The 24860-nt window shown below is 41.1% G+C and overlaps 1 protein-coding gene across 2 annotated transcripts in view; it reads left to right on the top strand.

The window, feature by feature from the left end:
* Positions 1-16292: 16292 nt before the first annotated feature.
* The window catches only part of UBE2Q2 (ubiquitin conjugating enzyme E2 Q2), a 67309-nt gene continuing 58741 nt past the window's right edge, over positions 16293-24860 (top strand). For both annotated transcript variants that reach the window (XM_025918980.2, XM_025918979.2), the window contains exon 1: positions 16293-16783. In XM_025918980.2, the coding sequence (XP_025774765.1) occupies positions 16592-16783 (192 nt within the window). In that variant the 5' untranslated portion in view covers positions 16293-16591. The remainder of the gene's footprint in view (positions 16784-24860) is intronic.

Below are 24860 nucleotides of genomic sequence, written 5' to 3'. Positions count from 1 at the left end.
TGTAAATTTAAAAATTAATAAATTATTAAAAAAAAAACTAATGACCTCTGAAAAACATAGAACATGAGCAACATGGCATCACTGCAACAGATATAACAGTAAATTGCTTTCTTGTAAACATATTTTGTTGACAAACCATAAGCTAATAATCAGCCTAAACTCAGCAGTGCCCTCTTACGTTGGGACACACACACACACACACACCAAGTTTTTTATTTGTGCCACCAACAGGAACCCAGTAACTACTGTGGACAAAAAGATGATGCAGCACTTCATAAACAACACAGACCAGTTGGAAAAGCAAATGTCTATAGTCAGAGACCTATAATAAGAATGTAGTTATCAATCACTAAAATGTCCAGAATGGGAGTAAATGCATCAAACACAGCAAATTTATACCACGTTGTACAGAAAGACAAAAGGGGTGCCACTGGAAAAGGAAAGTTGCTTCATGATGAAAATTGCTTCAGACTTGGACTTGAGTCTAATCTTTCAGATTTTGCCTTCTTGCCATTTTATCATAAGCCAAGATACAAAATGACATTGAGAAAACCTTATCCAACACAGGTGATAAGTTCAGGCATGTTAGGGGTGTGAGAAAGAATAAGGTATTGAGAAATAACTGATCTAGAGGAGATAAGCAACCATGGTTTTCATGTTTTGGGGGTCTTTATAGAGGAAACGGAAGGCAGATGTTAGCGTTAGTTCCTTCTAACCCCCATCCCCAGTTGTCCTACTCTGGCTTGCTCCCTGCTCCAGAACAGTAAAGAGCACAGATGCTGGAGCCAGACTGCCTGAGTTCAAATGCTAGCCCTTTTTACTTGGAGTGGGAACTCCAGCTATTCTCCAAACTTTCTGTACCTCAGTTTCTTCATCTATAAAGTAAGAATAATAGCAGCTTCTCTTTGGTACAGTTCCTGGGGGTACTAAATGAATTAACACATATTAAGAACTTAGAACAATGTGTGGCACCTAGTAAGCCTTCTCTGTGACTTAGCTATAGCTATGATTATCTCTACTCCTTTCTTAATCCAGACTTTGCTCTTTCCTGCTTTCCCTGAACTTTTCTCTTTTGTTTCAAGTTTTTATTTAAATTCTAGTTATTTAACATGTAGTACAATATTGGTTTCAGGAGTAGAATATAATGATTCATCACTTACATACAAAACCCAGTGCTCATCACAAGTGCCCTCTTTAATACCCATCACTCATTTAGCCCACCCCCCCCACCGACTTCCCTCCAGCAACCTTCAGTTTGTTCCCTATGGTTAATACTCTCTTATGGTTTGTCCCTCTTTTTGTTTTTATCTTTTCTTCCCTTCCCCTGTATTGATCTGCTGTATTTCTTAAATTCCACATATGAGTGAAATTATACGGTATTTGTCTTTCTCTGACTGACTTATTTCACTTAGCATAATACACTCTAGTTGCATCCATGTTGTTGCAAATAGCGAGGTTTCATTCTTTTTCTTTTTCATTCAATTTATATATATATATATAAAACATCTTCTTTAACAATTCATCAGTTGATGGATATCTGGCCTCTTTCCATACCTTGGCTATTGTTGATAGCACTGCTATAAACATTGGGGTGCATGTGCCCCTTTGAATCAGCATTTTTGTATCTTTTGGATAAATACTTAGTAGTGCAATTGATGGGTCGTGAGGTAGTTCTGTTTTTAATTTTTTGAAGACCTCCATACTATTTTCCAGAATGGTTGCACCAGTTTGCATTCCCACCAACAGTGCCAGTGTTCCTCTTTCTCTGCATCCTTGCCAACATCTGTTGTTTCGTGGGTTGTTAGTTTTAACCATTATGACAGGTGTGAGATGGTATCTTATTGTGGTTTTGATTTGTATTTCCCTGATGATGAGTGATGAGCATATTTTCATGTGTCGTTTGGCCATCTGGATGTCTTCTTTGGAAAAGTGTCTATTCATGTCTTTTGCCCGTTTCTTCACTGAATTATTTGTTCTTTGGGTGTTGAGTTTAAGTCCCTTATAGATTTTGGATATTAATCCTATCAGTTGCCTTTTAGTTTTGTTGATTGTTTCCTTTGCTGCGCAGAAGCTTTTTATCTTGATGAGGTTCCAATGGTTCACTTTTGCTTTTATTTCCCTTACCTCAGGAGACAGGTTTACAAAAAAATTTGCTGTGGCCTATGTCAGAGATGTTGCTGCCAGTGTTCTAGGATCAAAACAAAATCTTAATGCAGCTGGCCTACCCTCCAATAAGCTGGCAGATCACTCCATTTTAGAAATGTGACCAATTAAGCCTGATTCTCTAAGGAAGCTTGTTACAGCTCAGATTTTGTGGAAATATGATGTTTTTGTTGGCAGAGTGATCCTTTTCACAAATTTCCTCCTTAGCTTCCTCAATGTGGGAGGAGAACCCTTGCTGGCATAATTCAAATAGGTAGTATTATAATCAATGGAACAGTCCTTCATCTTGGTCGTGGCAGTTGGTCCCAGGGGCAGCAAACAATTCCATTTGCAGTGTCTATATACTCTGAGGATCTCTCAGGTCAAATGCTTCTAGATATAACTGTGCTGCCCTGAGAAGCCTTTACATCAAACTGCATATTTTGTGATTAAAACTAACTCCAGGGATTGGGGTAGGGGTGGTATTAAGAATGATCTCTTTATGGCTAGAGCTGGGTACCACTCACAGAGAGGGTGCACTGATCTCTGGGGTGGATTGGGAAGCAGGGAAGGAATGGCTCAAGGAGCAGGATAGAAAAACTGGACAACTCATCAGTGTCTTGTGATTCAGCCCTTCCTGTTGCAGAGAAGTGATTTTGTTTGATATGAATTCCCAGAATGTCTGACATACCCACATGCAACTGAGCCCAAACCTATCCCAGAGCCCCTTGAAAATGAGTTGAAGGTTTGAACTCACTTCTTCCTTCAGCACCATTCCTTGCTCCCACTTGCACAGACTTTCCCCCATAGACATGTTGGTGGGAGCCAGGTGTATGGGAAGAGTTCAGGATTTGCATTAAACTGACTCCATAATTCTCAAGCGGGAGAAGGAAAGTTATTTCAGGGGAACCAGTATCCTGTCTTGGCTAGGAGCTTGCTTGACACCTTAACCTCTCCTATTTTTTAAATGTTTATTTTTTTAATGTTTATTCATTTTTGAGAGACAGAGTGTGAGCAGGGGAGGGGCAGAGAGAGGGAGACAGAATCTGAAACAGGCTCCAGGCTCTGAGCTGTCAGCACAGAGCCTGATGCAAGGCTCGAACCCACGAACCGCAAGATCATGACCTGAGCCAAAGTCGGACGTTTAACCAACTGAGCCACTCAGGTGCCCCACTCCTCTTATTTTTTAATCTCGCAAACAACAGTCTGCTGCTAGTTGGTGGTGATGATAGGGATATTTACCCTGTAATCAAACCAAAAGTGGTGAAATTTGGAGGTCCTAGGAAAAGTGATGGGTAAGACTGGGAAAAAAGGTATTTCTCTATCCTTACAGAGTTGGAGTCAACAAAAAGACATTCTTTTACGTGGCTACCAAGGTCATCACTAGAAAGACTCACAGTATTTAGAAACTAAAGAAATCTCAGAGAACATTATCCCTTTGTTTTAAAGTTTAAGACCCTGAAGCTCAATGAAATTTATTATTGCTAAAGATTACCCAGGAAATAATGAAACCAGATTCAAAACCCAGGTTTTATGGCTGTTAGTCCAGTGTAAATCACTGTTATGCTATGCTGCTTCTCAAAGTAGCATTCTTATCATTTGCTCATCCATTTCATCATCAACCGATACTACTGCCCCCAGCACAGTGATATGTGGCTATATGCAGTGAACAAGACAGATATTGTTCTCGTGGAGCTTAAGGGTAATGAGAAGACATATTAAAAAATCATTTACATTAATATATTAATCATTATATAATTCTTATAATCATTATATATTATATACTCTATAATATGTATTATATATAAATCATTATTATAAGGTAATGAATGCTAAGAAGAATTAGAGGGTGCCATTGAAGCTTAAAAGTGCAGGCCTTACTTAGTGTAGGTGGCAGCGATACTGGTTAGATCTTGGCTTCTCTTTCTTGAGAAGTGATATTTAAGCTGAAACTTGAAGAATGAGTAGAAGATAGTGAGGTGAAGGGCCCAGGATATGGGAAGAGAAATCTAGGCAGAAAGTACAAAGGTCCTAAGGCAGTACAGAGATGGAGCTTTGAAATAACTGAAAGTGGACCCATTGCCTAGTATATAAATAGAGGGGAGTAAAATGGTTTGGGAAGGTAGGCAGAGTCTGACCCTTCAGGGCCTTGTAAGCCATGGTCAGAATTCTAGACTTTAATCTGAGGATAATGGGAAACCAGGAAAGGGTTTTAAACATAGAAGAGTTTATGACCCTTTGTAAGAGATCACTAAGACTGCACTGGTAGGGATCAAAAGTAGATCCAGGAAATTACTTAGAAGACTATTACAACAGCTCAGGGGAGAGAAGATGGTGGATTGGACCAAGGCAAGCATAGTGGATGTAGAGAAAAGTAAAGAAGACATCAAAAGATACTGAGAAGGTAGGGCCAAAGCATTTGGTACTAAATGAATGTGGAAAATAAGGAAAAGGGGAAATATCAAGAATAACTCTCATGTGTCAGCATGAGCTGGGGAGATGGTGCACCCATGGAACTAGGGAATACTACAGGAGGAGTGGACTCCAGGGAAGGATCAAGAGTTTGGACACTCTACATTTTAGGAGCCTGAGACAAAGGGGAGAAGATACAGAGAAGTCAGTTGGACATACAAAACTACCACGCAGAAAAATCTGCCTTAGAAATAGAAATTTAGGGGTAAGGTCATAGAGATCATAACTGAAGTCATGGAAGAGATCATTGAGGAAGAAAGAATAGGCCAAAAAGAAAAGAGACAAATGAAAGAACAAAAGAGTTTGTTCCATTGCAAGAAATATCATACATCTAAGAACACATAACTTTATTTTTAAGATCTGTGCTGGTTTTCAGTCTGTTGTCTCAGTTTCAAACCTACCCTTCTAATACTCTGCTTGGGTTGTGCTACAGACTATATTTCTCTTTGCCTAAGGGCAGTAGGGTTTGCTTAAAGCAGACCAAAAGGCTGAAGAGAGGAAAAGAGATTTGTTCTTTTCTTGTTTTTCCTTTCTGTTCCTGTCAGCATCATCCCAGTGGCAGTCCTTCATCCTGGTGGTGGCAGTTGGTCCTAGGGGCAGCAAACAATTCCATTTGCAGCATCTATACACTCTCAGACCCAGTCTTGCCACATACCCTCAAAGTTATCAGGCTTGCTGCCTCCAAATAATATATTCCTCACTGTGCTTATCTGATATCATTTTCCCTAAGGCGAGACTCCTCCTCATGTTGCTCATTTATCCATCCAAGAGTGTAGTAGAAATGTGATCAAATGTCTGCACCCTTGCTGCAAGAGATATGAGTTCTGATTCTTGTATTGAAGAGGTGGGATTCATAATATGAGAACTGAGAACTATAGAAACACTCAGCACGGACATTCCATTCAAACCCTTGCACTAAGAGACCTGACCAAAATTTCACATGACTTCTAGCAGTCTATGGTTATGCCCCTTTTGAGTTCCTGTCTGGAAAATCTCAGGGCTGTCAAAGAAATTTACTGTCTATACTAGCCAACACTTGAAGGTTTCCGATCTCCTTTCCTACAAAATTTATTTATTTAAAAGACTTTTTCCTCTGTCCCTTCAAGATGCATATGTATCTCCTACAATTCAGGAGTGTCTTTCTCAAGGACCTGAAAGCCATTCCTATAAAACGTCATCATCAGGAGGGATAGGGCTTCTGTCTCCCAGTCTGTGTGGAAGGACAGAATCCTAACTTCCATAATGGCCACCTAACACAGCTGGTCTAATTGCATTTATGCTAAACAACCCTTCGTAATTTTTCACAAGTCCCTTGCTCTCTTCCTTTCTCTACTCCTTCATTCTCCCTTTAAACTGCCCTGTCACCTCTGCACAAATAGGAAGGGAGCTCAGAATTTCCCCCTATTGTCAGTTGTTACTGAATAAAATCTGTTTAACTAATATCTAACTGTATTTACATTTGACATAACCTTCCCAAATACAGAGAGATGATTTAAAGCATGATTGCAGCAATGAATATGGCAAATGTCAAAAACAGGGTTTGGTTGCTTTTTTTTTTTTTTAATTACTTAACTCTTTCCAGAAAAGACGTAAGGAATCATACTAAATGACATACTCCAATAGAAGTGATAAAATAAGGCTAAAAAGGAAATATAAAACGTCCTAAGAAGGAGGGAGTGTACAGGATAAGCTGATATAACAAAGAGACACCAAAATACAATGTTTAAACCAGAAAATTTATTTCTATCCTTTTAAAAATTATTTTAGAGAGAGAGATTGCAAGTAGGGGAGAGTGAGAGAGAGATAAAGAGAATATTTAGCGGGCTCCACGCTCAGTGCAGAGCCACTCAGGGCTCGACTTGGGTCTTGACGTGCAGCTCAACACGGGACACGATCCCACGACCCTGGGATCATGACCTCAGCAGAAATCAAGAGTTTGACGCTTAACTGACTGAGCCACCCAGGCACCCCATGCTTGCACTGGAATCTTTGCCCCAGAATTTACTTCTGGGAGAACCCAAATAAGACTAGCTCTAGACTTCCTGGAAATCCAGAGGGAAATTATGTAACATAACTGTTATATTTATTTTTTTTTTTAATTAATGTTTATTTTTGAGAGAGAGTGAGAGTGCAAGTGGGGGAGGGGCAGAGAGAGAGGGGGAGAGAGAGAATCCTAAGCAGGCTTTGTGCGGTCAGTGTGGAGTCTGACGTGGGACTTGAACCCACGGACTGTGAGATCATGACCTGGGCCGAAATCAAGAATTGGACACTTAACCAGTTGAGCCACCCAAACGTCCCTTTAACTGTTATATTTTAAAAGTAGGAAACAGGGGCGCCTGGGTGGCGCAGTTGGTTAGGCATCCGACTTCAGCAAGGTCACGATCTCGCGGTCCGTGAGTTCGAGCCCCGCGTCGGGCTCTGGGCTGATGGCTCAGAGCCTGGAGCCTGTTTTCCGATTCTGTGTCTCCCTCTCTCTGCCCCTCCCCCATTCATCTGTGTCTCTCTCTGTCCCAAAAATAAATAAACGTTGAAAAAAAAAATTTTTTTTTTTTTTAAAAGTAGGAAACAGGGGCGCCTGGGTGGGGTGAGCAGCTGACTTCAGTTCAGGTCATGATCTTGTGGTTCATGAGTTCCAGCCCCACGTCGGGCTTTGTGCTGACAGCTCAGAGCCTGGAGCCTGCTTCAGACTGTGTGTCTCCTTCTCTCTCTGCCCCTCCCCTGATCGCACTCTGTCTCTCTCTCAAAAATAAACAAAAAAATAATCGTAATAAAAAATCGTAAGTAGGAAACAAGTTCCTCAATCAAGACAAAATATTTCTCCCTGTCTCCCTGCCTTACCCCTCCCTCCCATTCCCTCCTCTTCCCCCACCAAAAAAAGCACTACTTACCATCCTATTCTCACACTGTCTGGGCTTTTGCCATGTTCATATTTGCACTACCTTCAGGCCTAAAAGTTCCTTGACACTTTATTCCCTTTAGAGTTAGCAAACTGTCTTGCACATAGCTAAAACTAAGTGTTTGAATAACAAAACTGTGAATCTTGTCAAACACACAGAAACCCAGATTCAGGGGGTGTGACTGGCCACATGTTCCATGTGTGAGTGTGAGCAGAGAAGCCAGAACTGGTTCTCAGATCTGACCACTCCTCTCATTTTCTACCACAAACACTGAATCTCCTCCCAGGTTGCCTTTTCATCATTATGTGGAGCCCAAGGCTTTTAGTAGGAGGAACATGTTTGTAAATGTTAAAAATATACCTGACCTGAGTGAGCTGGGGCCTCTTCTCCTTGGCCCATCAGGTCTTGAAAGACTGTGTTTGTTGCTATTTAACTTTTCCTCTTGCAAGATGACACCTAATTGTAACCAAGAAGACAACTATCAATTCCAGGCATTTTGGCTATTTCAAGTCCTAGTGTAATTGATTATGGCAAACCCCAAACACAGAATCATGTCCCTGTTTCCATAAGTTCCTCCTGGAAATAGCACCAGCTTGAAGCACTGGATTGTGGGCAGGGGAGGTCTTGGTTCTCCCAGCAGTTGCTCTGTGGAAAGGATGAAAGGTTTAATAGAAGACCTGACAAGCAAGCTGGAGGAGGAAAGGCCTCTGTAAGACCCATCACCTAAACTCAAGGCACAAAAAGCTTTCACTCGTCTTGGCCTAGAGAGGAGGAATTCATCCAAAGAAGGATAAAACTCAAATTGAATTTGTTGTTTGTCCTGGGGCCTCAGGTTTGTGTCAGCTTCTGAGCTGCCTCTATGCCAGGTGTCTTTGTGATTGAAAACAGTGGCAAAAAAAAAAAAAGGAGGAAGGGAGGAAGGGAAGAAGTAAGGAATGGAGGAAGGGAGAGAGGGAGGAAGGGAGGAAGGAAGAAAGGAAGACAGGGAGGAAGGGATGAAGGGATGAAGGGATGAAGGGAGGGAGGGAGGAAGGGAGAGGAAAAAAACCCAGCAGCCACATATTCACTGGCCCTTTAATATTTCTTTGCAAAATCCTTCTCTGACCTCTCTCTACCTTAAATGTCTATAAATCAGTTTAAAATTATTTTATTGCATAAATAATATGTTCAATAATATTTAAGAAAATATAAATAAACAAAAAGAAAATTGAAATTGCTTGAAAAGCCACCACCAAGAAATGACCATTGTTAACACTTTGGTGTATTCTTCCAGATCCATATAAAACTTCATTTTAATGACTGCATGGCTGCGCGTTATTCAATTGTGTGGATATACCAAACCTACGGCGTATCCAGTTCTAAGACACTTGGTCCTTTCTTGTCTTTTATTATTATAAAAAGAGCTGGAATAAATATTTTATTCAAATCTTTGTTTTTTATTTCACCAATAAATTGTTCTAAAAGATACTCTCATTTTAAAAACAAGACAGTAATAATAATGCTATTGTCACCTAAAAATTAAACAATAATACCATAGTATCATCAAATATTTAATGTTTAGATTTCCCTAATTGCCTTGTTGATGTTTGATGTTTTTAGTGACAATGCTTCACTTTTGGTAACTAAATGTTGATGTACATGCATAATTAGTTCTTTAGGATAAATGCTTAGATTTGAAATTACTGGGTCAAAAGTATATTATGCCTACATCTAGAAAAGTGTTCTCACCCATTAGCCTTAAATATTCCAAAAGAACATTTTATAAGAATGTGCCTGTGGAAGACAAGAGGCAGAAATCTATTTGAAGCTTTCATATGCTAATGACAGAGGGGAGAAAATATTCAAAGTTTCCAGATATTTACCATGGTAAACCCCAGGTTGATTTCCTTTCTTCCTCCCTTGGTTAGTTTCAGTGGGGTCAGGAGGGCCTCCCACTGTGTTAATCATCCTCTTTGGAGGAGTCTCTACCCCTTCTCAATAACCCAGGTGATCTTCCTGAAGAAGCTGGCATCTCTCACTCAGCAGTCAAGAATCTACCTGTAGAACGAAGCATCTTCCTAACAGGAGATCTGTATTTCAATCCAGTGTAGTTTGCCACCCTGCCCTCTCAATGCTAAGTTATTTGTTATTTTATATTTATCTAAAATATTTACATTCATATTTATAATTTATAATAGAAGAAAAGTGTAGTGGAAACAGCTAGACAGAGCTGACTTCAAATTCTGATTTTGTCAGTTAATTGCTGCATGATCTTGGACAAATTACTTTCCTTTTCCGAAATTCAGTTATTTGGGGGTATAATGATAGTGTCCTAGTTACTCAGTGCATGGTAGGTGCTCAATAGATATTTGTTAAATGAGTGGATATTTGCTTACTAGATACTTATTTGTTTTGAGCTAGTATAAATCCAAGTGTACATCATTTTTATTTTAGAAATGTAAAATCTGGGGCACCTGGGTGGCTCAGTTGGTTAAGCACCCGACTTCAGCTCAGGTCATGATCTTGCAGTTCATGGGTTCAAGCCCCACATCGGGCTCTGTGCTGACAGCTCAGAACCTGGAGCCTGCTTCAGATTCTGTGTCTCCCTCTCTCTCTCTCTCTGCCCCTCCCCTACTCACGCTCTGTCTCTCTCTCTCAAAATAAATAAGCATTTTTTAAAATTCTTCAAAAAAAAGAAATGTAGAAACTAAGTTCAGAAAAAACATGAAATTTGGTCTTTCAGTTATTCATTCAACAAACATTAACATTAGGCACTAAGTCTGTATAGGCACTGATGATATATAATACTTAGTAACAAATGGTCACTGTTCTCAAGGAGTAAGGATGACATGTTTTTTCTTTTAATTAATTATTTAATTTATTTTTTCACATTTCTTATTTACTTTTGAGAGACAGGCAAAGATAGAGCACAAGTAGGGGAGGGGCAGAGAGAGAGGAAGACACAGAATCTGAAGCAGGCTCTAGGCTCTGGGCTGTCAGCACAGAACCCAACATGGAGCTTAAACCCACAAACTGTGAGATTGTGACCTGATCCATGATCAGGTGGCTGAGCCACCCAGGTGCCCCAGAATGACATGCCTTTAAAAGAGCTATACTGAGCTATAGGTATTATTATAGTTATTTTGCACTGTGCTGTCCAATATGGTAGCCATTAACCAGATAGGGCTATTTAAATTTAAATTAATTACAATTAAATAAAATTAAAATCCAGCTCCTCGGTTATTAACCACTTTTCAAGTGCTCAGTGGCCACACATGGCTAGTGGGTACTGTGTTGGATAGCACAAGTATAGAACATTTCCATCATTCAGGAAAGGTCTGTTGGACAGTGCTACTTTAGACCTTTTCCCCAGAATAATATTCATACACATATATATATTTAAAATTCATACAATCTCAACGTTTTTGCACCTTCGTCTGAAAGCCCCTTACAATTCAGGCAAGAGGGAAATGATGGGTGTTGGTATTTAAGTTAAAATCAGAGGTAATTTTAATATAAGCCAGGGTCCAAACCTGTGAAAATTTTAGCTTAGAACAATTTCTAAGTTGGCTGCAGCAGAATAATGAGTCACTGTTCATTTCAGCAGGGATGGGCCCCATTTCCTGTGCCTCGTGGGGAGCTCCGTGGTTGTCTGGGCATATGTGGCTACATGCTGATGTGTGCACACTTCAGACAGGGAGAGGTCTTCACAGCTTCTCTGAGATTTCAGTGAAACTAGATCACTTCTCTCACTTACTTGCAGTCTCTAACTGAAGACATTACATGGCTTTCACTTCTAGTAGGTTGTGTCTACTCAGTGATCACTTATTGGAAATTTTCTATGTCCCAGGGATTGTACTATGTGTTGCAGATATGAAGAGATGATTAGACAAGTTTATAATCCAGCAGACAAAGATGAAATCAGCTAGTCATACACAAGGTGAAACCCAAATAGTAAGGTACCAGGAAATGGGAGAAAAAGTGAGATTAAATTTAATTTAGGGGACTAGAGAAGGCTTGAAACAAAGAAATGTCATTTGAGAGCAGCCCTAGAGGATATGTTGGGACAGAATAGCACGAAATATGCCATTGCTGAGAATTATTCCCCATTCACATCCTTGAAATTCAAAATTCTATAATACAAGTTGTGATTTCTCCCACTCCTTTTGTACTGAACTTTCTGGGGAGTTCCACTCTGACCCCATCTTATTCTCATGGTCCATCATGCATGTCCAGGTAGAATTCCAGGGTCAGAGTTCTCAACAAATTTTTGTCAGTACTCCCTTGTCCTCAGGTTTCTGTCTTTGTCTTGCCCATCTTCCACCTTGCCTTGTTGAAATCAAGGTCATTCAGTTTGAGGTTTCTCAACAACTGTCCATTCCAACTTAACATTTCTTTGTCTTCCTCCCATTCTTTCCCCCACCCTCACCCTCACCCTCCATGGAGTTGGAAGGGATTCCTTTCCATGAGTAACTCCTTATCCTGTCCTTTTCCTCCTCTTCTAGGACCTAGTTCTGTGCCCTATCTCCCCTCTGGTATCTTCAGTTTTCATTGCCTATAAATGACTCTCTTTTTAGGGGCAGATCCAGGTTTTGTAGGGTCTGAAGCTTATTCAATCTTGGGAGCCCTCTTCAAGAAAAAGAACACAAAATTACAGATACCAACTTGGGAACAAAAGTCAATATTTTCAACTGACCCTTGAACAATTTAGGAGTTAGAGGTCCTGATCCACCGCACAGTCAAAAGTTTGCATGCAGCTTTTGACTTCCCAAAACATAACTACTAATAGCTTACTATTGACCAAAAGCCTTACCAATAACATAAAGTCAATTAACACATAATTTGTATTTATATGTATTATATATATATAAATTGTATTCTTACAATAAGGACAGAAAAAAGAAAATGTTGCTAAGAAAATCATAAGGGAGAGAAAATATATTTACAATACTAGACTGTATTTATCAGAAAAAAAATCTGCATGTAAGTGGAACTGTGAATTCAAACCTGTGGTGTTCAAGGGTCAGCTGTATTTAGAAGGGACTTGTGCAAGTGTGAGGGGCCCTGAAGGTTAAGATTCACAATAAATCTACCTCTGTCTATATTATAATAAAAACAGACCAAAGTTTCCCTTTGCTTTGCTACTGCAAATGACCGTTCATCTTTCTCATTACTCTGAAACCTTTCAAAGTCATAGTCTACATACAGTGTCTTTGCTTCTATCCCATGTCCATTCTATTGTAATGTTTCTCTAAAACACCATAGACCTCCTAATCCCTAAAGCCCTTGGATTTTTCTTGGTCCTTGTCTTTTTTGTCCTTTCCACAGATAATCTGACACACATTGACTTCTTCAATGACTCAGGGTCCCTTCAATGGCCTAAGTTGTCTTCCCTCCCCTGTGACTCAACGATCATACCCACACTCAAGGCTTCTACTATCATTCTGTGTGGCTGATCTACAATTAATGTGTCTTGAGCTGACTTCCCTTATAAACTCAAGGCCTATAATACAAATTCTCTGAGGTCCCATTATCACCTCAAATTCATCTTTTTTCTGGCTGTATCAATAACATCACTCCCTCCCAGCCACCTGCTCTAGAAATGTCAATGTTACTTTAAATAAGACACCTCTCTCTCTCTCTCTCTCTCTCTGTATCAACTCTAACATCTAGCAGTTCTATCTCAGAATTATCCCTAGAATCAGTGTAGTCCTTTCTACTCCCACTGTCACATCTCCTACTTCATTGTTTCTCTCTATTGATTTGGACCAATCTGAAAGACTATTATTTGAGCTGAAGAAACTCAGAGCTGAATGTGACTTACTCTATTGAGTTAATGGCAGGTCAGATCTAGATTCTGGGTTTCCTGCTTCTTCTTCATGGCTACTTCACAGTTTTAAACCCACTGAAATCTATTTTGTACACATTAATGTCAGGTTAATCTTAACAGTGATGACTCTCACCAAATGAAAGTGTAGTCCCTAGCATGGTATTTCAGCTCCTGAAATCAGGTGTCAGATAACATCTCAAATTTATCTTCTTGGATTATACTGTATAATCAACTGGGCTCTTGGATATTCTCTGAACATGATCATATTTTATCAAGTAATTTCTGGAAATAATTTCCTCCTTGTTGGGTGCTAGTTCAGTAGTTTGAACTTATCAGTTGTGGTCTGATGTTATCTTTATTTGTGAGTCTAGTAAACATTGTGGTTGTCTCAACATCCATTCCATCCCAGATGATTGGAAGTCCACTGAATGATAATGGTCCTATCCATTTACCTGTGATTGGTTTAGGGATGGGCATGTGACACATTTCTTGCCAATGACACACAAGGGAAGACAGCTGGGCAGAATCTTGCAAAGGTCCCCATGTCTTAGAAGGAGACATGGAAGAAACAGTCTTTTCTGACTCTGGATATTGTCATGTCTAGGTGCAACCCACAAGAACTGCTCTACAGCCTCCTTGCTCTCATCCTGACAAAGAAGATGGAGAGAATCTGGTCTATTCATATCATTGAAGATCTAATCACCAATCCTGGAGCCTGCCCTGACTCTGAACTTCCCATTATGTGAAGTAATACATTTCCTTATTGTCCAAGCAATTGTAAGTCACAGTTTTCTGTTATCTGCAGCCTAAAGCATCTGGAAACAGTGTTTTGTTTCCAAAGCTAGACTTTAAGCGTCCTGAATTCAGATTCTATTCTGTCTAGCCCTTTATGGCTTGGCACAGAGCAGATGTTCAAAAAATGCTTGTGAAGTTGATATTTATAGGTTTATATCTGAAATATAACTAGTAAAAGCATTTTCATGTATAAAGCTACTTACTCATAACAATTTAGAGATAACAAAATAAAGCTTAGATAGATTAAATAACTTGTTTAGAGCATTTTATTTCTCAGAGTCATTAGGTTCTGAACAGGTTGTTCCCCTTTGTCTGAAATCCTTGTTCATGACTACCATGCCCATTAGGGTCCCAAGAGTACTGGGCACTGAAGGAAAAAGCAAGCAGCAAACCACTCCAGTGTTTAACCCAGCACTAGTGCCAATACAGTATTCTAGTTATTTCTGCCTCACACCTCAGGACTGGAACCCCTTCTCCTCTTGGTCCCAATTCATAATGGTATCTCTAGTGTCAGGACCATGAATATGCAGAGATCTTTTCCCAGGAAAATGGATAACTTTTATTAAATTCTCTGGAGCGGGGCGCCTGGGTGGCGCAGTCGGTTAAGCGTCCGACTTCAACCAGGTCACGATCTCACGGTCCGTGAGTTCGAGCCCCGCGTCGGGCTCTGGGCTGATGGCTCAGAGCCTGGAGCCCGTTTCCGATTCTGTGTCTCCCTCTCTCTCTGCCCCTCGCCCGTTCATGCTCTGTCTCTCTCTGTCCCAAAAATAAATAAACGTTGAAAAAAAAAATTAAAAAAAAAAAATTCTCTGGAGGGTCTGTGACTCCCTGAAAATTAAGAAGCACTATAATATGATACAATATTTCAGAAGTAAATGAAAAGAAAAACTTTAAAAATATTCTTCATTCAGTGGACCTAATATCTCCCTGTGTTGTTCTGTATTATGTCATCTAAGGGACCAGTAGACCAGGAACCACTTGTAGATCACAAAGCAGGAAACATTCAGACAGCAGAGAAAGTTAGATACCTCCAGTCAAGACAGGTGTAAAAGGAAAATGCAGAACCCCTTGTTGAAAAGTTATTAAGGACTTCAAAAGGGCTACAGCAGAGCATTAAACCAAGCACAAGCTCCTTTTAAGCTAGCAGCCCTGTACAACTACATAGGTTGCACACTTATGGGATGGATACTGCTTCTAGTACGTATTACTAAACATACTATTGCCTGCCCAATTATACTGTATTCCTTTAGACTGCCATACAGTCCATCCATCTAGAATGTGCCACCGATTGTATTAAGTGCTGGGCATTCCAGATAGGAGCATTCATTAACACTGGGTGTCTACGAAAGGTTTTGTTCTAGATCCTGGGGATACCACCCTGAGTAAGACATTCACCTTGGGCAGAGGCAATGAACAAACAAGAAAAATATCAGATGGTGATAGGTGCTGAGAGGAAAAAAAATAACATAGGATGATGTGACATAGTGACTGGGTGGCTATTTTAGATTGGGCGGTCAGGGAGGCACTCTCAGAAATGACATTTGAGCTAAGACTTTACTGAAAATAGGCCAGCCCTGCCTCTATGGGAGGTGGAGGGTTTCCCTAAACTTGGGAAACAGGACAAAAACTCAAGGCAGGAAAGGAAGAGAGAAAAAAGGCCCTGGCAGGAACCCAGGGTAGCGAAGTGGGGCTAGGACTGGGGTTAGAGCAGCGAAGATGAAGGTAAGTGGGCCGATTTGCGTCCGAAGGGCTACCCGCCGCCCGCCGCCTCCCATTAGGGCCTGGCCTGGGTCAGGTGAGTGGGTGGTGTGCCGAGAGCTTAAAGGAGGAGCCGCCCCCAAGGGGCTGGCGCGCGTCCGCAGCAGCGCCAACGTGGCCGGCGCAATAGGCCGCGCACGTGGCCCGCCCCAGGCTTGGGAGCGGGGGCGCGCAGGGGTCTCCTGCTCCTCCAGGTGATCAGGGACCTGGGAGCCAGCTGGCCCCAAGCCTCGCGTCTTAGAGCAAGAGGAGCAAAGCAGATGGGCTGGGGAGGAAGAGGGTTGGGTCACGGCGAGGAGGGGGCGGCCAGGCGGGCCCGCGCGCAGGCCGCGTGCACGCGCCGGAACAGGGGCGCGCGGGGCGCGCGGGGCGCGCCGGGGCGGGGAGGGGATGGGGGCGGGGTGGGGGCAGCCCTTTCCCAGTCGGTAGCGGGGGCGGTGTCGCTGTTGCCCTTTTAAGCCGTGGGGCCGCGGTCCCCTGCCGGCAGAGTCAGTTACAAAGAGAGCAGCCGCTCCGGCCGCCCGCTACACAGTTGCTGGCCGAGGCCTCGGTGTCCCTAGCCATTTTCAGCCGCCATCCCACGCGGGCCTCGGCGGCGGGGAGAGGCGGAGCCGCAAGAGCGCGGTCCCGGACCGGCCCTGCGGGGCGGTCGCGGCCGTGACGGCGGCCCCGGGCCCGGCTCCCCTTTCGCACCCCTCCTGCCGGAGATGAGGGGAAGATGTCCGTGTCAGGGCTCAAGGCAGAGCTGAAGTTCCTGGCGTCCATCTTCGATAAGAACCACGAGCGATTCCGCATCGTCAGCTGGAAGCTGGACGAGCTCCATTGCCAGTTCCTGCTGCCGCCTGCGGCACCGCCCGGCAGCCTACACTCGCCGCCGCCGCCGCCGCTCACACTCCATTGCAACATCACGGTGAGGCGCCCGGGCTCAGCCCCTCGGAGCCAGGCGAAGGCGGAAAGGGGTCCCCTGAGTTCCCGGACAAAGGGGAGTCGGTCCTGTAGAGGCCTCTTGGTTCCCGGGTCCCCGGCCGGGGCGAATCCGCGCCTTTCCCCCGGCAAGGGGCCCAGCCCAGGCCCAGCCTTGCAGGCTCCAGGCTTTGGTGGGAGGAGGCGGGCGGCGCATTTCTCAGCTTTTTCCGCGGGTCTGGGTTTGGGGCTGGTCCCCGTAGGTTCCCGTCTCCGCGCTTCGGGTTGGAAGATTGCGGCGGCCCTTTCCCTCCCCGGGTCGCCATGGCTCCCCACCGCCGGCCTGCTCCCGGGGCCACGCGAGGCCGGTCGGCTATGGCTATTTGAACCCCGGCGGGGAAGGGCCCTCCAGTTTTAACGCCTTACTCTTCAGTCAGGTTTTCCTGGTCCTGCTTATTCACCCAATTATTTTTAAGTTTGTGTTAAGGAAAAACCGCTATTGAAAACTAATGCGTTCGAGGGGAAAAAAGTTTAGAATGCAGCCTCTGGTACTGTTTGAATTATCCCCTTCCTGCTGGCCTGGCTCTGCGCGTACGTGTTTCTGAAAAGTGCTTTGTACCTGGATTCGGCAGGTGGTGGTATCCGTGTTTGCTTACATAGCTCCTCCTGTGTGTAAGTAATGAGTTATTTGCAGCCAAAAGGTTGCCCAAAGCCAAAAAGACGATTTAAAGCTTACTCTTTCAAGTTGGAAGCTTGTTAGAAACCCGGGACTTGGTAAGATAATTGAAATATTGAATGTTTTTCGTGACCGTGTGTGATTAAACTGTGGTGAAATTGATTTAGGGTATTGTTACAAACTGCAGAATATGGATGGTCCTTATAACAGGAGTCAAGGTGGTAGTTTCATGTTCCTTCAAGTCTGGTGTCTTTGATTCCTTTTGGTGAAGTCCTTTTGGTGCCTTTAGGCACCTGGCTACTCAGGTGCCTAAAGTGTGCCCGGTACTCCAGAGTTTGGAAAGGCCTTAAAGTTATGATAATTGACCTGAAAATAATTTTCAGAAAGAATATCTGGGGGAATAGGGTGTATTTTTGAAAGAAAAATAACAAGTGCTGTACTGAGGAGAGAAGCCATCTATTGAACATATAGGTGTTCTGTTCTAGGTTTTGACTGGTTTCTGCAAAACTGGACCACACATTCCCTGCTTTCAGAACTAAATCTGAGGGGAAGAGTTTCATATAACAAAGTGTTACCAGGTTCTCTGGTGTCATTCTGAAAGCCAAAGAGCAATTAATTTTGAGTTTGGTCGTGGGGTGGTGCTTCAGAGAAGGCTTTGGTGAGAGGCTGACAGTGGAGTTGGGCTGCCACAGGTGAGTTGAATCTTGGAGTGGAAGTGCATTTTAAGCAGAGAAATGCAATCCCAAAACACCAAAGCTTGAGAAAATGTGCTTTGCTTAGGAGTTGACAAATTATGGGGATAGAGGCTGGTAAAAGAGATTTTCCAAGGATGGGAAATAGGAGGTAGTAGTGACCATGACGGAGACTGGCCTGCATGGTGATTATTCTGGTTGAAGTTGGGGGTATGACCAGGAAAAGGTAGGGCTGGTTTGCATGATAGAGTACTGAACTTGTAGGCTGTGGGGAGGTACTAAATTACTGAGGTAGTAAGTTGGAAAAATGTGTTTCCCATCTAGCACTAGGGGTAGTTCACTACAGGTTTAATTAGTGTGTGATATTGGGAAATATGTATGTATGGTTTAGGTTATCTCAATCGCTTGTAGGATGGTGGTGCTGCTGTGCTGGCATTTAGTGCCAGGGGTCCATGGATGCCAGATGTCTTGTAATGTTCAGGCAGTCTGCCACAACAAAGAATTATTCCTCTTCAAATGCCAGCAGTGCCCACATTGAGAACCATACAATAGGCTGATAGGAGTAAGCTGCACACAAAGTATTGAGTGAAGACCCGGATTAGGAAGTGGAGCAAGGAGTGAATGAGAGAACACCCAGTGAAAGGAGGATTTGGTAGGGACTGGTATAATGGTACCACAGTAGAAACTACTCAAAATTATGACAGATATTATCCAAAGATAATTATCATGATGGAAGCTCAGTGTGTATGAATGTGTATTAACTTTTTGTGGACAAACATCAAACATACACAGAAGTTGAATAGTGTGAAAAACCTCCATGTACTCAGCCACAACAGTGATAAATTTTTGGCCAATCTTATTTCATCTGTACCCCACCTCACATTATTCTGAAGCAGGTTCTTGACCTGTCACTTCATCTGTATTTCAGTGAGTATCTCTAAAAGATAAAGACCCTTTGTCACTTCATCTGTAAATATTTCAGTGAGTATCTCTAAAAGATAAAGCCCCTTTAAGCATAGGTAAGTGTTTTTATAAAATCTGAATGGCTTGCTAATGTCCATGCCATTTTTTAGAGGGAAAGAGCAAAGAAAAATGGATGGATTTCAAATGCTACACGTATCTACTGTGTTTGTGAATTGCTATTCTCTACAAGGTTATAGCTCTTAAAAAAAAAGTAATGAGTTTGATCTATTCCTAATTTTTCTTATTTTCTCTTATTCCCAAATATTTATTGAGCTCTGCTGTATACCAGACTGTCTTTTCCATTGCTCACCAAGAAGCATACTTATGTAGTTTCTTTAACATTTGAGTGAGTAGTACCTCACCAGTTGTTTCCTTACACTCATGCATGCCAGTTTCTGAATAATTTTCTAAAGATACTGTGCCCCCTTTTTCTTTCAGGTTTCTGCATAAGTTTTTCCCAGATGGAATGTGCCCCTTACCCCACTCCAATCTGTCTTTCCATGTCTGACCATCCCTCAAGGCTCTTCTATGAGTTTATATTCAGTTTATGCTAGTGTTTATTTTCCCTTCCTCCCTTCTGTAGACCTTACTATTTACTGTTTGGGTTCTGTTGTTGTTTTTTACATGTTTTTTAAATGTTTATTTTTGAGAGAGAGGGAGACACAGAATCTGAAGCAGGTTTCAGGCTCCGAGCTTGTCAGCATAGAGCCTGACGTGGGGCTTGAACCCACGAATTGTGAGATCATGACCTGAGCCAAAAATCGGATGCCCAACTAACTGAGCCACCCCGATGCCCCTTGTTTTCTTATGTTTTGTTTATAATAGTTTTAGATGATTGTCTTTTTTTTTTTTTTATGATGGCAGGGAAGAATAGTCTATAATTATGCTTTTTATCTTCCACTCAGTAAATGCTCAGTAAATATCTGTCCTATTGGCTATAAGGCCACCATTTTAGCTATATTCTGTTTGAACAAAAATCTTAACTACTGTGTAAGTTAACTGAAGAGAGTTTGTCAAGAGTGCAGATATAACATCAAGAAACATTTAAATATTTAGGGGCACCTGAGTGGCTCAGTCAGTTGAGCATCCCGCTGTTGATTTCAGCTCAGCTTGTGGTCCTAGGATCAAGCCCCATGTTGGGCTCTGTGCTTGAGTGTGGAGCCTGCTTGGGATTCTCTTCCCTTCTGCCCTCTTTGCGCGCGCGCGCTCTCTCTCTCTATCTCTCTACCCACAATTGTTAAGATTTAAAAGGTCACTAGATAGGAAATCTGTAATTTGACTTCATATGAAAGACAGGTTTAAGAAGTAAAAAACAAAACAGATGTTTTACTGTATAAGCCAAAGGAATTGAACTAAATCTTTTCCTGTTATATAAATCTGTCCTAATCTTAAATATGAAGGGAAAGAATGCTATTTTCAATCTCAATGAGTCTTTCTTACTGTTTTCTGTGAATTCCTGATATGAAGGAGTGTCATGCAAACATCTAATAGCTAGTTAGCACTAACATCCAGTTGCTGTGCTCACACCTAAAATCAAAGCAGCTTGTCTTAATAACCTGCGTGGCCTCATTGGGAGCTAATACATGGCTTTCTTTTAGTCCTTTTGAAATATCTAACGTGACTTGGCAACTCCACTACTCCTTTTATGGACTTCTTGGCATCTGGTAACTCTTGGTAGGGAATCACTGTTTCAGAGTGAAAAATCCCCCCCCAGGATGTAAATTAGCTGGTAAACAAATAAAGCTTCATACTTTTATTGTTTGGGTAGCATAAACCATTACTCTTTCTGCATGAGTAGTGACTATTTGCCAGTGGTAAAATGTGTGGTAGCACATTTTTTTGTTTCGCTAATTACATTTCTGTTCATCATTGTGAAAAATTCCCTTCCCTTCCCTGCCCCCACAGCCAGACACTAAAATAACAAATGTTAGAGCTTGGAGTTTAGGTGAGAGAAAAAGGTTTAGTCTATACTTAGTAGCTGGGACCTTAAGCAAATCACTTCCTGTACTGTATTTTTCTATAAAGTAGATCATACTTTTTTGTCCTGCTTGAAAGCTTATATAGGAAAGCTCTTTATCAAGAATAATGTCCTCTACAGTTATGAAATTGATGGCTGAATAACATTTTATTTTGAAAAGTGCTTTCTGACAGATTTACATGGGAAATAAATCAGTGCTGTTAATTTCTTAATTTTTCATGTTTCTAGTCTTTACACTGACTAAAAAGTAGCCCCATCAAAGCTATACAAAGGTAATCATGAACAACTAACTTGGTTAAAGAGTCCAAGACTTTTTCTTTGGTCTGCCCTCCTGGGACAGATTACTTTTCCAAATTGAACTCCTGGAGAATCGTTTGGAAATAGCAGAACCATCATGCTGAACACCTTAGTGGTACTTTCGGGTCAGAGGAATCATTGTTTCCATTCATCTGACCAATTTATAGTATAGAGTCAAATTCCCAGTTGTTATCTATCTATCCTCCTTTATCCCCATTTTTATGCCCGCCCTTGAAAGAACAGATACATGAAGAGGAGACTTAGGTTTCCATTTTATGAATGGTGTATACCCTTAGTAACTTGATTTTTTTGTTAAACTTCCTTAGACCTGGAAAAGGATAGTATTAGTCAGCTAGTTGAGGGGTGGGGAATTGAATTGACAAACAGTCCCTGCCAAAAGTAAAGCATTCCTGGAGAGCCAGAGTGATGAACCAGAGTTCCCTTTTCCAAGGCTGTTGTAACAGTGTTCTGTGTTCTCTTCTAAAAGATTATTCTGAAAGACAAAGCAGACTCCGGACCAAGGAAACTATCTAGTGGTTTCTGCACATTGGGTGGTTTGACTCTTCTTCAGCACCTTTACTTTCTCTGCCTCAGGTTACTTACAGTGATGTTTTGATTAGCTGTAATTTGCTACTCAGAACACTTAAGTATTTTTCAGATCACAGGGTATGTGTGTATTTTTCTTTCACCAGGTATTAGATTTTTCATTCTGCTTTTGTGGGCTCCAATCATGTTACTTAGTTGTGTACTTATAAAATGATTAGCAGGGAGTAATTTCTTTTTTTTTTGGTAGCTTTTTATTTTTTTAATGTCAGAGCAGTTAGACTTTTATTAGGGTCCTATAGGGTAATTCTGTCAGTTTTGTTCTCCACCCCACATTTACTGAACAGAATGTGAAAGTAGTGTGTCTCATAACTGGACTCTGGAAGAATTACAACTGTTATACCTCTGAACCTTCAACAAAAAGTTTTGTGCACCAGTTTTCAAAAAGTTATGAAGTCCTTGGAGATGGCCATGTTCTATGTTCTATTATTTGGAAAGATAGCAGAAACTGAGCAGCCTGGAAGGCAGTTTTGCTGGCTGGTGCTTAATGTTGAGCCACACTTTGATCTCTTAGTGGATTTACGTAGAAAGTAGACAAGTTATTTCTGAATTAGACATAATTTTCATAAGCAATGACGGGCCAGGAGGTTGGTTTGATTAACCTTGAGTTGTGTTGCCTCAGATTAAGATAATGTAACATTTTATGGTGATAATGGTAGTGGTGATGAACTTGTTTGAAAATGTGTTCCCTTATAACCTTTATGGTGGTGGTCACAGACAACTTCATCCTGCAAGCCTGATACAACTAATAGAACAGGAGGAAAAAAGGTCCTGAGTAATTAGATGCCTAGATAATTGTTTATTTAAGTCTAAAATTTTTATAACTCTGGTGAAAAAGAGCTGTGTTATAAGCACTGAAACATACAATGTAAAGAAAACTGCTTGAACTTATATTGAGATTTTTGAGCACCATCCAAGTGCTTAAAATTGGCACATTGTGGGTTATTTTAAAGAGAAATAGTAAAGAAACTATCTTTTCAAGATATACAATGTTTAGTTGTAAAAATTAAAATGCTTCATATATTTGAGAGATTGAGCGTATGCTTAGATTTAAATCTATTGGTCATAATTTTGGATGCTGTTCGACGTAGATTGTCTTTTTTTTTTTTAAAGTTTATTTTGAGAGAAAGAGAAACACAAGCAGGAACAGGGGTGTGGGGTGGAGAGAGAAGGAGAGAATCCCAAGGAGGCTCTGTACTGTCAGCACCGAGCCTGACTTTGAGGCTCAAACCCCTGGAACCATGAGATCATGACCTAAGCCCAAACCAGGAGTCAGACACTTAACCGGCTGAGTTACCCAGGCATCCCCGAAGTAGATTGTCTTTTAAATATTATACTGAACAAACCTTGAACGTGATGCAAAGTTTGCGCATGCTTAGTTTCCAGAGGTGGTGGTGGTGGATGTTTTATAATGTAGAAAACAAGACATTATTATTGTAAGAGATTGAGAAACCAGATAAGCACAAATGGGAAAAAAAAAATCACCTGTAATTTTACCACTCAGAAGACACTACTATCAAATTTTTGATATATATCTTGTCTTTTCTCCTATGCTTATATAGACTTCTTCTCCCTTAAATGTCAGATTGTTTTGTAATCTGTTTTTTTACTTGACAGAATTGTAGCTCTGTCATAAGTTATTCCTCTATAATGTCCTCCATTATCATGTAGTGTTCTATTGTAGGACTGTAACATGGAGTTTGTCATGTTTCCTGGTATTGGACGTATAGGTGATTTCTATTGTTTGTTTTTTTTTTTTTTTTTTTTTTTTTTTCTATTTTAAGTAATGTTTTGGACATAAATAGCTAGAGCTAAATTCTTGTGCATGGAGGACATTATCCTTTGAGACTTTCCTAGAAGTGATAGCATTCCATTCTTACTGATGAACTGGTTTCTGGAGCTCTAACAAATTATATTGTATAGGAACTTTTTTCCCTTTCCAGGTAGAACCTTTTATTTAACAGATTGGCAAAAATGTTAGCAAGTGTGCAGTCTCACGTCATGGCAGAAAATACTAGTATCTATGACCTTTTAGAAAAGGGTTTACGTAAACCCTTTTTGTTTTGGTAAGATAAATGCTGGCTACCCCAGGCTGGCCAGCATTGTCCTTATGACTCCAGATCTCCCAGAAAGAGAATTTTAGTCCCAGAGAAGACCTAGATTTGCCTGGTTAAGCCCACCTGACCGCTAATCACTGGGAGTGGAATGGGCTCATTAGAGCCCTATGACCAAGTTTTGAGTCAAGGGAAAGAGGTAGGAGGATGGGAAGGAGTTAGGAAAACTAGCTCCAGTGGAACCACATCGGTTAATATAGAATGGTGAAGGGATGTTTCTTCCAAGGAAGACATTCTGGGCCAAGTGGGAGGAGGTGTGGAGAAGTTAGCTCTTCTTTTTGGAGTCCAGATTCCTTTATACTATTTAAAAGTATACTGAGGGCCCAAGGAGCCTTTGTTTTTGTAGGTTATATGTTAATATTTATCATTAGAAATTAAAACAAATATTTAAAATATTCTATGAAATAAACCATTACATGTTAATAAAAATATTATTATGAAAAATGGCTACATTTTCTACACCAAAACATTTTAGTGAGAATAGTGGCATAATTTTACATTTCTGATAAATGTCTTTGATGTCTGGCCTGTCATTTCTTTCTACATTCACTCTGTGGGGATATGTTGTTTTGAATGAAATATTATGAAGAAAATTCAGCCTCTCACAGACACTTGGTTGGAAAAGTAGAAATATTTTAATAGCCATTTAAACAATTATAGTTATTCTTTTTGAATACTTCACCAAAAGTAGGTTTTTCTTGAACTGTGAATGGATGGATCTTTTACTCTTGCGTGTTTTTTTTCCCCCAAATTTTTATTTA

Source organism: Puma concolor, chromosome B3, assembly GCF_028749965.1.
Source record: "Puma concolor isolate L17-30 chromosome B3, mPumCon1.1.hap2, whole genome shotgun sequence".
Classification (NCBI taxonomy): domain Eukaryota; kingdom Metazoa; phylum Chordata; class Mammalia; order Carnivora; family Felidae; genus Puma; species Puma concolor.
The sequence above is the reverse complement of the archived record's forward strand: the minus strand, read 5'-3'. Positions and strand labels throughout refer to the sequence as shown.